The following is a 17,689-nucleotide window of genomic DNA, read 5'->3' as shown; positions in this document are numbered from 1 at the left end:
TGCCTCAAAATTCGGTTTAGAATCTTGAGACGCAAGCGAAAACGCAGCGAAATATGCTTTCTCTGCCTCCCATTGATGTCAATGGGAGGTGAGACACGTAAACGGCCGAAGATAGGGCATGTCCCTTCTTTTTCCGCTAGCGGAAAAAAAACGCCTTCGCCTCCCATTGAAATCAATGGGAGGCATTTTCGTCCGTCTTTTGGCGCGTTTTCCGACGTGGTTTCCGCGTCAAAAACTCAGTGAACTGACCCTTACTATTCAAATTGAGGCAGAATTCAGGCGTATGTGCTGTGCGCCACATTGATTAACTCTTTTAGACACTTTTTTCGAGACGCTTTTCATAACTTAACTGTAAAGAAGACATGGTCTAGCACAAAGAACAGGCGTGGCTTAAAATTAAACCCCACGCGCCAAAAATCGGCATAAGCTAAGCCAACTAATAGCTGGTATAAGGAAAAGAAAATATGTCTAGCCAAGATGCTCCAAAATTATCATACATTATGCACCACTTTGATAAATTTGATGCATCCTCTGACTGCCTTGTCTAAATTTACGCTGCCTAAACCTTAGACTGTATTAGTAAATTTGCACCAACAGGCCTTATTTATTAAAACTGTCTAAAGGAAAAACTGTCATTGATGCTCATAGCAACCAATCACAGTGCAGCTTCCATTTGTCCAGAGCAGTTTAAGAAATAAAAGCGTGGTCTGATTGGTTGCTTTGGGTAACACTGCCACTTTTTCTTTTGATAAATACGTTTTGATCAATAGGACTAGTGTTTGTTATTCATCCATTTTTTCTTTAATTATTGTATTAATACAAACATATACGATAACATGTAGCTGTATCCTCCTATAGGAGTAAAGTATCGTGCAAAACATACCCATTATCTTCCACAATGGCATCCATGCAGCCGTGTTTAAAGAAATCCAAGGCATAAGAGTTAAGGTATCTTTTTTCCTTAAAGGATAACAGTGGAATTTGTGTCTCAGGAATGTGAGCTGTTTGCATCATGAGCTGTTGGAATATCAGATACCATTTAAAATTGAAAAATAAATAAGACATCCCTTATTTTCTACTATGTATTCAAAGTATCAGTCCCCCTAAACAATTTCCCATAAACAACATTAATTACATATCCACAGGAGAGGTGATAAATGTCTGATCATTGGGAGTCCGACCGCTAGGAAAGCCACTGAAAATGAGAACGCGGATACGGATGTGTGAATGGAGTGGTGGCCGAGCATGCGCTCCATTTACTGTCTATGGAGCTGATGAAGCAAGTCGATTACCTCGCTCAGCTATCTCCATCAGTCCCATAGACAGTGAACGGAGCGGTAGTGCGCAAGCTCATACACTGCTCCATTCATTTTGAGGACACGCTTTCTCGTGATCGATGGGGGGCCCAGCAGTCGAAATGTTCTTACTGGGAAAATCCCTATAACCGTTTAGGATTTGCAGTCATTTTTTTTTCATAGTGCCTCCATTTTCACAGGTTCAAAAGGAATTGAACAAACTAACAGAATTATAATATAAGGTTTATTTTTAATACTTAGGCCTTGTTCAACAGGGCGCTCAAAAAAACCAACGTGTAAACGTGTCAAAAACGCTAGCATTTTTGTAAAGCGCTTTTTAAAATACAGGTGTTTTTTACGTGTTTTTTTGACACGTATTTAGGACTCCCATTCACTATGGGAAGTGTGCGTGTTTTCGCCAAAGAATTGACCTGACGCTTCTTTTTTTTCATGCACGTGTAAAAAAAAAAACACTTTGTATGCACTAACAATGCGCTTTCCTATTGATGTCAATGGGGAGCTTAAAGCATGTGTTTTTGATGCACTTTTCGGCGTGTAAAATACGTCAAAAACGCATCGAATACACGTCGTGTGAACAATTTAAAGTGTACCTTAGAATAAGCTGTGTGTATACATGAGGAATAACACTATTTCTGGCATTATATGACTTGTATTCTTCATTTTTAGCAGTTTTCCCCTCTGCAGCCTCTATCTCTTAGGGCTTATTCAGACAAACGTATAATACGTCCATGCTACGCGCGTGATTTTCACGCGCGACGCACGGACCTATGTTACTGAATGGGGACGTTCAGACTGTCAGTGAATTTCACGCAGCGTATGACCGCTGCGTGAAACTCATGACATGTCCTATATGTGTCCGTGTTTCGCACTGCACGCACCCATTGAAGTCAATGGGTGCGTGCAAATCATGCTCGGCACACGAAAGCACATCTGGGTGCCGCACGTGATTCGCGCAACAGCAGTAAGGGCATGACCACACGTGGCGGATTTCCTCCGCAACTGTCCGCATCAATGCCGCACCTAATCCGGGTTGCGGATTACGGCTGCGGATCTGCACAAAATGTGCAGAAAATTGATGCGGACTAGCTGCTGCGGACTGCGGGAAAAGTGCTTCCCTTCTCCCTATCAGTGCAGGATAGAGAGAAGGGACAGCACTTTCCCTAGTGAAAGTGAACGAATTTCATACTTACCGGCCGTTGTCTTGGTGACGCGTCCCTCTTTCGGCATCCAGCCCGACCTCCCTGGATGACGCGCCAGTCCATGTGACCGCTGCAGCCTGTGCTTGGCCTGTGATTGGCTGCAGCCGTCACTTAGACTCAAACGTCATCCTGGGAGGCCGGACTGGAGACAGAAGCAGGGAGTTCTCGGTAAGTACGAACTTCATTTTTTTTTACAGATACATCTATATTGGGATCGGTAGTCACTGTCCCGGGTGCAGAAACAGTTACTGCCGATCGCTTAACTCTTTCAGCACCCTGGACAGTGACTATTTACTGACGTCTCCTAGCAATGCTCCCGTAATTACGGGAGCCCCATTGACTTCCTCAGTCTGGCTGTAGACCTAGAAATACATAGGTCCAGCCAGAATGAAGAAATGTCATGGCAAAAAAGCAAGACGCATCCGCAGCACACATGACATGTGCATGACAGCTGCGGACTTCATTGCGGAACTTTGAATCTCCATTGAAGTCAATGGAGAAATTCCGCCATGAGTCCGCCACTGCTCCGCAACAGACAGAGCATGCTGCGGACACCAAATTCCGCTCCGCAGCCTATGCTCCGCAGCGGAATTTTACGCCTCGTCTAAACGAACACTGCTAAATTAAAGTGTAAGTCAATGGACAAACGGCTCCGCTGCGGATTAACGCTGCGGAGTGTCCGCAGCGGAATTTAAGTGAAATTCCGCCACGTGTGGTCATGCCCTAAAATGAATGAATGAAAACAGAAAAGCACCACGTGCTTTTCTGTTTACAAACATAAAAACAGAGTGTTATAATGATGGCGGCTGCGCGAAAATCACGCAGCCACGCATCATATGCTGCTGACCCACTGAGCTTTTGCGGACCTTTTGCGCGCGCAAAACGCACACTCTCGTGTGAATCCGGCCTTAATCTCAGTTTTACCTAAGCTAGTGGCAGCGCCTAACTGCTATTATGTCTGCCATACATTGCACATATAGAGAAGAGAACATCCTGCTCTCCTATCTCTCTGCTTTATTTCAAACCCATTGTGGTACAGGACAGAGGCTAAATAATGGAAATTGTGTCACTATCCAAATACTTCTGGGCCCGACTGTATATATTTTATCCATTTTGCAGATGAGGCCCATTCTAGGTTTGGATATGGGGCTCTACGTCTGTGTACACCCATGACCAGAATAAAAGTCAAAAGAAAATGGTATTGCAAAAGCTTATGACAAGTGACAGTACCGTAAGAAGCTGGGCTCATACAGAACTGAAGCCTTTCCCCATAGTTATGTGTATATAAACGTCATTGACATTTTACGGGTGCGTTCCAAATTCTTTCTATTACTTACACTACTGAGGCTCCTCATATTCATCAAGTCATGATCTGTATTTCCTGAGAGACATGCGAAAGGGGTGATAGCACTTCTTCCTTCACAGCATGACATCAGGTGATCCACCAATCCCGAATCCATACACTCTTTACCTGAAAATTCTAATTATAGACAGTGGATCAAACAAATGTTAATAGAAATATACATTGAAATAAACATGAAGATATCATCTTACTGTGCTACCCAACTACATTATTTAAAGACACCAGGAAGTAAAAAGAGAATTGCCAAATTCATTACATAAATGCAATTTTACTTCACATTAAATATTTTGAGGAAAAATGGTAGGTGGTATCATTCATACAAATTACAGACCCAAAGTCTTCAGTTACTCCACCCCATAACAACACCTACTCATTGCTCTGGTGCAGCCATGTCATAGGCACTTATATGGATCCAAACTGCTGTCCACATCCTGAGGATAGAAAGTGGGGACACTGGTGCAGAGCAGGCTTCAGGCCTGTAACTTCAATTAATAAACTTTCCACATTCAGTAAGGCAGTGAAAACGTTTTTTTGCGTGTTTATTTACATGCTCTAAGGGGGCTTGAATTTAATACTTTAGGTACTTCTTTAACACCTCTTTAACCCATTAAGGACACAGACAATGTTGGCCTTAACCCCTTAATACCGAAGGTGTTTTAAACCTTAGTGACCAGAGCAATTTTCGCAGTTTTGCTATTCACAGATGTAACGCAGTATAACTCTGTATGTATTTTATGTATCGATGTGAATTGTGCACTGTTTTCTTGGGACATGTAGTGCTTCCTTTTTGTGGTATATATGTATAGGTAACATTTTTGTTACTTTTTTTATAGCCGTGGAAAGAGAAAAAAAAGAAACATTTTGATTTTTCATCATTTAAAATGTAACAGTTTGAAAATAAAAGTAATTGTATCATATAAATGTATTGAAATATATTTTTTCATTTATCTTGATCATAAGGACACCTGACTTGCAGGTGTAGTTTATTTGTTTTGACCAGAAATATAGAATAAAACACAGGTGCCCCTTTTTTCAATTGCGCACTAAAATGTCTTAATTTAGTTTTTTACACCATGGTAATAAAGTATGGGTAATGGACTTGAAGTCCAATAAATAATGGTAAAAAGCATTGTGTTCTACAAACTAGACACTCTAAAGTCTATTTCTAGCGGTTCCGTTTTAACCCTTCACACTTTTTACAGAATTTGTCCAAACTTGGGCCAAAAAAATGGAACAGGATTTCACCATATTTTTTGTATGCGCCATTCATATATTTATATAAGTTAATCATGTCCCCCCTTAGTCGTCTTTTCTCAAGGCTAAATAGGTTTAATTCTTTCAATCTTTCCTCATAACTTAGATTCTCCATGCCCCTTATTAGCTTCGTTGCTCTTCTTTGTATTTTTTCCAACTCCAGGGCATCCTTTCTATGAACTGGAGCCCAGAACTGGACTGCATATTCTAGATGAGGCCTCACTAATGTTGCCATCTGAATAAGGTGGATGGCCACATTTTTATACCAGGCGCGGGATTTTCTTTGCACCAGGTATGGCTGTAAAGCCTGGTCAGACAAATTCACTGCCCCCATGAATTTATTATACTCGGTGATGCAGACCGGCTCCTCTTTATCATGGTGGCACCACGTTCCCTCACTGTCACTTTTGTGTCTGTGTGAACAGTGCTTAGCATGAACACATTATTGCAAGAAGGTTTCCACTGCAAAGACCACTTGATTCCCCCCTTCTCAGGCGTTTTCTCACCAGCTCCTGTGGCAAGCCACTTCTGTTTTGCGGATTGTTCCGCAAGCCCCTATGTCAGCGGCATGCAGGTGCTTGTACAAGGGGATGCTGGTATAGAAGTTATCAGTGTATAACTGATAACCCTTATTCAGCAAAGGCTGCATCAAGTCCCAGACTAATTTGCCACTGCATCCTAGCTCACTGGGACATCCTGGGGGGTTAATATCATGGTCTTTACCTTCATAGATTCTAAAGGCGGATGTGCAGCCTGTACCGCTCTCACAGAGCTTGTAGATCTTAACCCCATATTTTGCTCTCTTTGAGGGGATGTACTGTCGGAGCCTGCCTTTATAACTCATGAGCGATTCATCCACCGCTAGGTTTTTTTCGGGGTTGTACACCGGCATAAATGACACCTCCAAAATTTTTATCAGGGGCCTTATTTTATACAGGTGGTCACGGTCTGGATCACTACGGGGGGGGGCTGGTGATTGTCGTTAAAATGAAGGAAGCACATTAGCACCTCATATCTGCTTCTGGTCATAACGGCTGGAAAAACAGGTGTGGCATGTGTAGGGCTTGTTGCCCAATATGACCGGATTGAGGGCTTTTTCACTAACCCCATGTTGAGGATTAGCCCCAAAAATGTTTACGTTCGCCAGTATTTGTGGGGTGCCACTGCATAGGAGGACGTTGGTTTTTCAGCAAAGAATTGGCGAGCATACAGATTGGTTTGGTTGACAACCAGCTCCAATAGTTCATCTGTAATGAATATTTTTAAAAAATCGAGGGCTGTAAAATTTTCCACGTTAATATTTATTCCTGGTGTGGCAATAAATTCTGGGATATTAGGGGAAAATGACTCTGTGGGTACCCACTAAATATATTCTGAGGGAATAGGGGCCGTGTTTTGTGGTACTTCTGCGGCATGCCCTGTGCTTGTGGACTCTGCAGCGACACTTGCATTTGCAGAAAGCGTATCACTGTCGTCGCTATCACTGTTAGACAACATTTCTACCTCGGACGCGGTTTCTGTATGGCTTTCATCAGAGTCAGAAATTAACATGGCGTATGCCTCTTCCACCGTGAACCTTCTATGGGCCATTGTAATTACACACACGTACGACAAAGACTGTAACCAGACGCACACGCAAACAAATGTATTATTTTTTCTTTACTTTTTTTTTTCACAGACAATAATACACAGATGTCACAAAAGCACGCTTCACAAAAAACTGATGTCGAACAAACACGTTGACTATAAAAAAAATTTTTACATATATATTTTTTTTTTTTTTTTTTTTTGTACACAAAATACACAGACGTCACACACGTACGCTACACAAAAACCCTAGGCTAAACCTAGACTAAACCTAGGCTAACCCTAGACTAATTCTAGAATAGAACCTAGAATAGAACCTACAATAGAACCTAGAATAACCCTAAGGATAACCCTAGCCTAGCCTAGGTATACAATTGAAGTTTATATAAAGTATATATATTAGATTTTTAGTAATTTAGTGTCTTCGGTGTCACTGTAAAATTCTCTCTGTCTCTTCTCATACAAAGTAACAAGTGTGAGGAGAGACAGAGAGACAGGGAGGAGAAACACATTCTTTACATTTTGTGATCACTGTGAATGGCTCTCACAGTGATCACATGAACGGAGACCACTGTTATTGGTCTCCGTTCAACACTCTGAAGCCAAGGCTGTTGCTAACAGCCTTGGCTTCAGAGGCAGATTATGCAATCCCCGCGAAAACCGCTCCGATGCGGCCCCCTCCCTCGCAAACCACTCAGATGCGGCACTTGCCATTGAGTGCCGCATCTGAGAGGTTAAATACGATTGGAGACCCCTGCTAGTGGTCTCTGATCGTTGCCCTGAAGCCCGAGGCAGTTACTAACAGCACGGGCATCAGCAGCACCCCGCACGATGCAGGGAATGTTCTTTTGAAGTGCCGACGTGAAAAGCCGACACTTCAGAAGAACTACCCTAAACGACCGACGTAAAAACACTATACGCCGGTCGTTAAGAGGTTAAAGATGATCTATCACCAGATTTCACAATATAAACAACATACATTATTAACCTCTTAGTGACCAGCCTATTTTAGGCCCTAATGACCAAGTTTTTTTGTTTTTCTATAGTCGCATTCAAAGAGCTATAACTATTTATTTTTCCGTCTACATAGCTGTATGAGGACTTGTTTTTTGCGGGATTAGTTGTACTTTTTAATGGCACCATTTTGGGGTACATATCATTTTTTTATTAACTTTTATTAACTAAAAAACTGAAATTCCGCCATGGTTCTATGCATTTTAAATTCACACCCTTCACTGTGCGGCGTAAATAGCATGTTACCTTTATTCTATGGATCGGTATGATTACAACAATACCACATATGTAGAGGTTTTTTATGTTTTACGACTTAAAACACTTTTGAACTAAAATTATTTGTTTTTGCATCGTCGCTTTCCAAGAGCCGTAATTTTTTATTTTTCCGTCAATGTAGTGATATGAGGGCTTATTTTTTGCGAGACAAGACATAGTTTTGATTGGTACTGTTTTGGGTTACATGGGATTTATTGATTAACTTTTATTATGACTTTTTTTGGCGACAATGTTAAAAAATAGCAAGGCGACGGCCTAGCCTAAGGCCCCATAGTGACCGCCGTGAAAAGGTGTATTGGTGGTCGCTAAGGGGTTAAATCTTAGACCTGATGACATGCTAGACCTACTTTTAAAATCCATGTCAGAATGGCTGCATAATAATTTTTGAAAATGTTCCTGCCTGATATTAAAATTTGCATTTTATGAGTCCTGCCACAGGCCAAGAGAGTTCATAAATCATTTGTATTCGTGAGATAAACTCAATCTCCGCCCACCGAGAGCTGGCAAGCCCCTCCCAGTGTACCTCCTCCACTGCTGCTGCTGAAATCCCACACATCCTCCGTACAAGCTGCTGTCTACCTGGCTCTCATACATCCTCAGTACAAGCTGTAGTCTTCCTGGACAACTAAAAGGATCCCTATGCGCTGAGGAAATTAGTGGAGAGGAGTGCAGGACGCTGATTGGTCAGCGTCATATATTCCTCTGTACAACGCCCACTTGGTCTAAAGTAAAAACACGCCCACTTGGGCATTAAGCAACTCATTAGCATAAATCTAAAATCGCTAATAAAGTGGTGAAAACAGATCGTTTTTTTAATTAAAAAGCACTGCTGTCACCTACATTACAGCGCCCATCTCCTTATGTAGGAGATGGGGCACTTATAATGTGGTGACAGAGTCTCTTTAAGCCAATGATGAACTCCACTTTTCACTAGAATTTTCTTGAGACAAATGTAAGGCCATCAGTCCAGCAGCTTTATCTAGGCTGTAAGAAACAAGGAACCCAAGCACACCAGAAAATCAACATCTGAGTGGCTACAGAAGAAAAAATTAAGGTGCTCGGATGACCAAGTCAATGTTCAGACCTTAATCCGTTTGAAATTCTGTTGTGGTACCTTAAGCTGTGCATAAATGAATACCCTCGAAAATCAATGAACTGAAGCAATGTTGTAAAGAAGAGTAAACAAAGTTCCTCCAAAATGAGGTGATGGACTGATAAACTACATGTTTCTGAATTATAGAATGTACTTATTTTTCCCACTCGGTTTCTGAAAGATGGTTAACTTTTTGGAAAAAAATTACTACATATTGAAATCGATTGTGTTTTTTTTTTCCCATTTGTAGAAAATACTTACTGATTTTTGAAAGTGGTAGCTGGTGTTCCTTCTCCATTTCTGTCAGTTTGGAACCTGCAAGAATACAGTCTCCAAATACAGTTTGTACTTTCCAGTTGTATTCCTCAACGACTGAAGCAAAATCATCTGGAAGTTTATCAAGAAAAACCTGTGCCGAAACAAAGTTTGCATATTCCAGAATTCTGTTTTATTTATTTTTTTATTTATTTATTAGAATTTATCAACTTTTCTTGCCATTACGTTCTATAATTTTGTCTGATCGAGAAGTTTTTAAAGGAACACTCCAGCCAGATCGAATACAATGGGCCTCATCTATCAAAACTGCCTAACAGCAAAACTGTCCTTATTGCCCATAACAACTAATCTGAGCCCAGCTTTCATTTCTTAAACTGATTTAGAAAAATGAAACCTGCATTGTGATTAGTTTTATCTTTATATACCAGTAGATTATGTCTGTGAAAAAGAATGTTGTGGCTTTTAGGCAGAGTAATCCTCCCCTAGACAACAGTTCAGCCTGTTGCTACTATGCAGCAGGTCCTGAGTTTGAGACTCAGCAGAGACCTGGTAAAAGAAGAGGCTAAATAGAAGTTAAATGTATAGAAGCATTCCCGTGGTCTTTCAGAGTTGTGACATTGTAAACCGATCCTGCAATATCGGTGGGACCTGCCGACATTAATCGAATGTGTATTACTAATATTAACAGTTAAATAATAAAAAGACCTTCTGGGTCCCCTCAGCTTGACGCGGCTCATGCAACGTATTGACACCGGGTAGCGTCAGGACGTTGTATGCGATGCAGCACTGATGATGTTGAAGTGCTACATTTCATATAAGGACCTAATGCAGCTCGGCGTCAGGACCTTGTATGAGTTGCGCGGCATGATTATGGGGACTTGGAGGGAAGAAGAGAAGCGTCGAGATGAGCATGTTTTTTTAAAACTTATGGCAGATGGGATAGAATGGATGACGTACGACCGGCCGAAAGATGCAACACATTTATTAATAGGCTTTGTCTCTTAATAAATATGTTGAATCTTACTCCAACTTTTTATTTATAAAGACTGGCGTATGAATTCCACCCATAGTGTATATCAGTAGCACTGTACTAGTGATCCGCCACCGTTCATGAGAATGGGGGTCCTGAACCCCCTGTTACTCCTTAACCGCAAATAGAAAGTCTTTGAAATGGAGAGGCAGTTGAACATGCACGCTGCCGCTTCATTCAAGCTCTGATGTTTCCGTCAGTCCCATAAACGATGATACGAGAGGCAGACGCATTCTCAACTGCAGTTCCATTCAAACTCCTTCTCACTGCAGTGAGGAGGATCGGGAGGTTTAAGATCCCCGTTTTCACGATCAGGGGGGGGGGGGGGTCCCAGCAGTGAAGCCTCAGTGATCAGACAATTATCAGAATTGTTGATTCTGCGACAAGCCCTTTAATACATTACTGCAATTTTTTTGCAGTAATGTATTAAAGGGGTTCTTTACAATCTTCTTGCCATATTCTCTGAATGCGTCGTCATAAGCTGCAAACATCTGTAACATTTGTTTACCTTTGACTGGAAAAATTCTTCTTCACCTGGAAATTTGTTTGGTGGTAAGTAACGTCTCCCAAATAGGTTTGCTAATATCAGTACAAGGGTTTCCATTACAGAGTCTGGAAATTTGGTAGAATCTATGTAACAGTAAATACAATGGTATAAGTGATCACGTGCCTGTAATTTTGTCTGATTTACTATGCCCAAGTTAATAAAAGTTGATGTAACTTTGATAGCAACACAACACATTTGTAAAGGGCAAGTCAAGTGGGGGAAACAGCTTTATCATTCAATTACCTTTTTTTCTCATTTTTGCACACCATATTTTAAATGCAGTAATGAAGCAAATAAAATCCTGAATAATTCTGTCCATGTCTTTATTGAATTGCATGTTTGTTATTTGGAACATAACAGGATAAGAAACAGCGGCACTACCAGACACAGCCTGTGAACAGGAGTGGTACTGATTGGGTACCCATACATGATACAGCCAAGCCACGGTACTTGATTGGTGGGGGTCCGAGCACTGAGACCCCGACCCATAGCTAAAACGAATCGGCAGAAGCGCTCGGGTGAGCGCTGTGTGGCTTCGTTTCTGATCGGCTTTCCTCAGAAAGCTGAGTGAGTGGTGTACAAGCTTTCTATTTAGCTCGTACACCACTTGCTCAGCTTTCTGAAATAAGCCGATCAGAGACTAAGCCGTACGGCGCTCACCCGAATGCTTATGCCACTAAGTTTTAGCGTTCATTGCGGGTCTCAGTTCTCAGACCCCCACCAATCAAAACATCTGACATTTCACTATGACATGTAAAAAGTTTTTTGAACGTTTAGTTACGTTTTAAGAGAACAGTAACAAATGTGAGAATTAGCCAGCTTTATTATTGGTGGAGATGCTATGGAGTTATTCCTTTAATAGTCTGTTTATGAAAAAGGCAAAACATTATTATTTTTTTAAATTTAGTTTGCAATGTAAGAATTACCTTCTAAGCTCGGTTTGCAAAGCTGGTGAAACAAGCCTTTTTGTAGAAAGCGGACAAACACAAAATTTGATGGTTCATGGTAATGTAAATGAGTAACAAGTCCTGTAAATGAAGTAGGTTCACAATCTTGATTCAAGTATCCCTGCAAGAAGCAATTATTGTTAACTCACACAAATAAAATCTAAAATTGTAAATGCAGTCACCACTTCTAGTTATTGAAATAGGAAAAAGCATAATAAATTAGCATCTTTGTTCTCCCCATGCTTTTGTGGGTTTACTCCTTGGGGTCAGAAGAGATTACAGTCAACTTGACAAAATTGGTCAGAGACAATTATATAAAATAAACCATACATATTCCCTTACGTCCGACCAACAGCACAATAATGGAGTGTACTCTGTAGGACAGATGATATTTTTAATTAATCATATTGATCAAACCGTGTGTTTTTTCTGTTCTGTGCGGACTTAGACTTATGGTTTGTTTTGCTTGTTTGCTTTTTATTATGTTTCGGTTTTAATTTTTTTATGCTGGACGTCGATTGAACTGGGAGGTTTACAAGGGTGTTTCTTAGGCTATGTTCACATGCATAACAAAAAACGGCTAAAAATACGGAGCTGTTTTCAAGGCAAAACAGCCTCTGATTTTCAGCCGTTTTTTAAGCAACTTGCGTTTTTTACGGCCGTTTTTGGAGCTGTTTTTCTATTGAGTCAATCAAAAACGGCTCCAAAAACGGCTCAGGAAGTGACATGCACTTCTTTTTACGAGGCGTTTATTTATGCGGCCGTTTTTTAAAACGGCTGCGTAAAAAACTCTGTGGGAACGGAACACCGCTTTTCCCATTGAAATCAATGGGCAGATGTTTGTAGGCGTTCAGCCCCCGAAAAACAGCTGAAAATAGCTCGTGTGAACATACCCTTAGGCCTCATTTACGCGAGCGTGTGCGTTTTGCGCGCGCAAAAAATGCAGCGTTTTGCGTGCGCAAAAGGCACTTGACAGCTCCGTGTGTCATCCGTGTATGATGCGCGGCTGCGTGATTTTCGCGCAGCCGCCATCATAGAGATGAGGCTAGTCGACGTCAGTCACTGTCCATGGTGCTGAAAGAGTTAACTGATCGGCAGTAACTCTTTCAGCACCCTCGACAGTGCATTCCGATCACCATATCTAGCAACCTGTTTAAAAAAAAAGAGGTTCGTACTTACCGAGAACTTCCCGGCCGTTGCCTTGGTGACGCGTCCTTGGTGACGCGCCTCTCTTGACATCTGGCCCCACCTCCCTGGATGACGCGGCAGTCCATGTGACCGCTGCAGCCTGTGCTTGGCTTGTGATTGGCTGCAGCTGTCACTTGGACTGAATTGTCATCCCGGGAGGTCAGACTGGAGGAAGAAGCCGGGAGTTATCGGTAAGTCAGAACTTTTTTTTTTTTTACACGTTCACGTATATTGGAATCGGAAGTCACTGTCCAGGGTGCTGAACCAGTTTAACTCTTTCAGCACCCTGCACAGTGACTGTCTCCTGCCGGGTTCGGTCAAAACGAGTTTGGCCGAACCCGGTAAAGTTCGGTTCGCTCATGTCTAAGACACTCCGTTCGGATGTTTGTAAACAGAAAAGCACGTGATGCTTTTCTGTTTACATTCAGTTTGACAGCTCTTGCGCGAATAACGCAGTTCGCACGGAAGTGCTTCCGTGCGACCTTCGTGGTTTTCACGCACCCATTGACTTCAATGGGTGCGTGATGCGTGAAAAACGCACGATTATAGAACATGTCATGAGTTTTACGCAACGCACTCGCGCTGCGCAAAATTCACGCATCGTCTGCACTGCCCCATAGAGTAATATAGGTGCGTACGACACGCGTGAAAAGCACGCGCGTCGCACGCGCGTATATTACGCTCGTGTAATTGAGGCCTTAATGTGTAAATCTGCTGCTTGCAGCTTACTCTTTTGTATGTTTTAGCTTGCTGCACTAATGCACATTTCTAAATCAAAGGTTTCTAAAAAAGAAATTGCTTACCATTTAGTTAACAGACAGCATTGATATAAGAATTGTTTTATTTTAAAGGGAATGTGTCGCTAGAATTTTTTTTTATTTTTTTTTTAGTTAAACAATTATTATTTAAGTGATTACACATTGTTTTAATTTTTTTAATTTTTTCAAATGTCAGGAAATATTACAAATTAGATTCTAATTTATAAAATTTCCATGTGCTGGCCACTAGAGAGAGCAGTTCCCAAAATTGCAGCATTGTCAATGTGGTAAAGCAACCTCATTGCTTTATGCTGCAAATTTGGTGTAGACACACTCGCTCTAGTGTCCTCACACAATCCCCCCTCCCTTATTCTGGCTAGTGCCAGGAGAAGGAGGGGGTTGAATCTTCAAACCTCCTACACTGTGTGCCGCCATTTTCTGAGCGACTACACAGTGTAGGAGGATTAGATACAGTGCTCAGCAGACAGTATAACACGAACATACACGTACATAATACACACATCACATACACAAACATAAATTGCCTGCTCCTGCCGCCGCTGCCGCCTCCGTTCCTATTCCTTGCGCCTTCGCTTCCTTGAACATATGGCCGGAAGCCGCGGGCAGAAGTCGTCATCTTACTGTCCGGCAGCGGCTTCCGGTCCACATGAAAATGGCGCCGGATTTCGCTCTGCGAACGAGCTTCGTTTTGGTCTGTGTGGGGGGGCCGCATGCGCCGTTCACGCACAGACGGCGTACACTGCAGTAAATGGAACGGCTCCCGTTCGCATTCTCTATGGGGTTGTATGTTCTGTATTCCATCTCTGTATGTGTCGTTAATCGACACATACAGAGATGAAAAACAAATGGCAGCCCCCATAGAGAAGTAAAAAGTAGAACACGAGAATATAAATAAATAAAATTTATGTTATAATCATATTAAAAGCAATATGATAAAAAATAAAATAAAATTAATGGCACCTTCCCTTTAAGAATTCTATATTCTTTCAAAAACATACGGCAAATTATTGGTACCCATAAAAATTATTGAAGCAAAACGCCAAAATGTGCATATTTGGGAAAATATTGTCTTTTTATTGATCCTAGTCTCCAGGAATTCCAATTTTGGCTATGACTTTATATGGTTTCCCTGGGGTAATAATATAAGGGTTATGCTGGATTTACACGAGCGTGTGTGTTTTCCGCGCGCAAAAAAACGCGCCATTTTGCGCGCGCAAAAGGTACTTGACTGCTCCGCGTGTCATCGTCATATGGTGCGCGGCTGCGTGATTTTCGCACAGCCCCCATCATTGTGACACTCTGTTTGTATGTTTGTAAAGAGAAAAGCACGTGGTGCTTTTCTGTTTTCATTCATAGTTTTCCTGCTGTTGTGCTTCCGTGTGCTGCGCGTGATTTTCACGCACCCATTGACTTCAATGGGTGCGTGATGCACGAACAACGCACAAATATAGAACATGTTGTGCGTTTCACGCAGCGGACACCCGCTGGGTGAAAATCACTGACAGTCTGCACGGCCCCATAGACTAATATAGGTCCGTGCGAGGCGCGTGAAAATCACTGACAGTCTGCACGGCCCCATAGACTAATATAGGTCCGTGCGAGGCGCGTGAAAATCACGCGCATTGCACGGACGTATTACACGTTCGTCTAAATAAGCCTTAATACACATAAAAAGAACTGTCAACTCAAATGAGACAGGAGGTTGTGGACCTGCACAGATTAGGAAATGGTTACAACTGTAAACAAGACAGCATGGTATGGTGACAAATCTTTTAGCACATTCAGGATGATAATTAAAGAGCTTATAAATAATTTGCAAGAAAGAGGACACATAGTGCACATCACCGTATCGGAACTGCAGTGTAAATCAATCTTGGCATTTTCAAGTTTGAAAATCCCAACTCCATGACCAGAAGCTTTTTAGAAGAAGTCCAAAAGAAGCCTGTCCTTACAGCATGGCACAAATGCAACAACGGCACTAGGGAAAATGTCATTGTAACAATAAATGGAACCATGTGATGTAGTCAGATGAGACAAAAAAGTAATTTTTTTGTATCATCGTCAAATTTGGCAACAAAAAGGGACTGCATGCAAAGAATTGCACCTGATATCCACTGTTAAACATGGTGGTGGATTATTGATGCTAAGGAGCTGCTTTTCCATTAGTGTATCAGAAACTCTTATGAAAAATTTGGGCATAATTAAAATGCTAGAATATTTTGGCCCAGAGTCTGTCTGCCTCTGCCAGAAAACTGAAACTTGGGCATGGCTGGACCTTTCAGCATGATAATGACTCTAAACGCACATCAACAACTACACAGAAATGGTTGCTGGAACGAAATTAAAGATGCAATGACAATCTCAAAATAAGACAGGTTCTATTTTTCAACGGACCCTTCACACTGTCTGTTGAAACAATGTCCGTGTGAACGGCCCCATTGAAAAACATGTATCCGTGTGACGGCCGTTGAAACAATGGCCGTCATACGGACGTATTCAACGCTTGTGTGAATAAGGCTTAAGAGTTCTATTTCACCCCAGTGAGATACTGCTGTATCATGTCCTCCATGTTGCTGCAGCTTTTACACTAGCTCAGAGAAAAATGAGAATTAAAAATAGATCCTGCAGAGGGGAATACTGCTAAAAAAAAACCCGCAAGAAATAAGTCATATAATGACTAGAAATAGTTTTATTCCTCATGTACAAATATGACAGCTTATTTCACCTGAAACCAGAGGTACGCTTTAAATAGTGTTAAGCTTATAGCATCATTTATTATACCCACTGTCAATGATGGAGCCAGCTAGTATCTGATGAAACACCATAATTTGCTGAGTACGATGGTTATGGACATATCATCGAAACGTAAAGCTGTTACTGATGCAAAGGTGTCATCCTAATCAGGAATTATGTAAATGATCTATTTTTGTTGAGGTGGTATTACTTTATTTAGAACCCTGGCTAGTTGAACTGATGTAAATGATAGAGTGTGTCATGGCAGTAAGATCTTTAGACTAAATAAGTAATTCATGTCTCTATAGTCATAAAACGAAGTCATATTGCTAGACTTTCACCATCAAACCAGAGTCCTTTCCCTTGAAATAGCCTCATACATTTGATCCTATGAAAAGTCCAGTAATGATGCACAATGTACATTATACATACCTCATAGAGTAGGAATTGCAGTGAGAATATGCAGTACAGCTTTAACATTTGTGCTTCTGATGGATGTTTGAATGACATAAGTGGGTGCATCAACATTGATAGAACCTAAGAAGTAACATTGTTATTTTTATATTATTATTTCATAGTGTTTCATTTAAACACAACAACGCAACTTAATTAGCCAATGCAGTCAATGTTTGATATTATTAACAATGAAAAGAAACGCAACGGAAGGGGAAGGAAAGTGTGAAGGAGGAGAAAAGAATGAAAGGAATTTAAGATGTAGAGCAGACCACCATTTTTCACATAATAATCTAATTTACTGCTAATTTACCACAATTATATGTACACATTACAATAAAAATCTGATTGTCTATTACACTCAAGGACAATGAGGTGTTAAGGGGGTTTTACACTGGGCGATGTAAACAGGGCAGTGATCAGCAGATGAATGAGCAAACGCTCGATCATCTGCTGGTAATATCGTTTTAAAAAAGTAAAATATTATCGTTGTCGGCAGCACATCTCCCTGTGTACACAGGGAGACGCACTGCCGACATGATAATAATGTATGGGGACGAGCGATCAGAGTAACGACCGCTCGTCCCCATCCATAGCTCAGTGCGAGAGGAGAAAACGAGCGCTGATCAACGAT

At 41.4% G+C, this 17,689-nt stretch overlaps 1 protein-coding gene across 2 annotated transcripts in view; it reads right to left on the bottom strand.

Moving 5' to 3' along the window:
• The window catches only part of LOC142753072 (putative ATP-dependent RNA helicase DDX60), a 178,905-nt gene that overhangs the window by 19,375 nt on the left and 141,841 nt on the right, over positions 1-17,689 (bottom strand). For both annotated transcript variants that reach the window (XM_075860265.1, XM_075860266.1), the window contains exons 32-37: positions 17,035-17,139; positions 11,882-12,023; positions 10,917-11,038; positions 9,364-9,511; positions 3,853-3,995; positions 884-1,017 (exon numbers count right to left, since the gene is read on the bottom strand). In XM_075860265.1, coding sequence (XP_075716380.1) covers positions 884-1,017; positions 3,853-3,995; positions 9,364-9,511; positions 10,917-11,038; positions 11,882-12,023; positions 17,035-17,139 — 794 coding nt within the window. The remainder of the gene's footprint in view (positions 1-883; positions 1,018-3,852; positions 3,996-9,363; positions 9,512-10,916; positions 11,039-11,881; positions 12,024-17,034; positions 17,140-17,689) is intronic.

The sequence above is a fragment of the Rhinoderma darwinii genome, chromosome 1, assembly GCF_050947455.1.
Source record: "Rhinoderma darwinii isolate aRhiDar2 chromosome 1, aRhiDar2.hap1, whole genome shotgun sequence".
Lineage (NCBI taxonomy): Eukaryota > Metazoa > Chordata > Amphibia > Anura > Rhinodermatidae > Rhinoderma > Rhinoderma darwinii.
The sequence above is the reverse complement of the archived record's forward strand: the minus strand, read 5'-3'. Positions and strand labels throughout refer to the sequence as shown.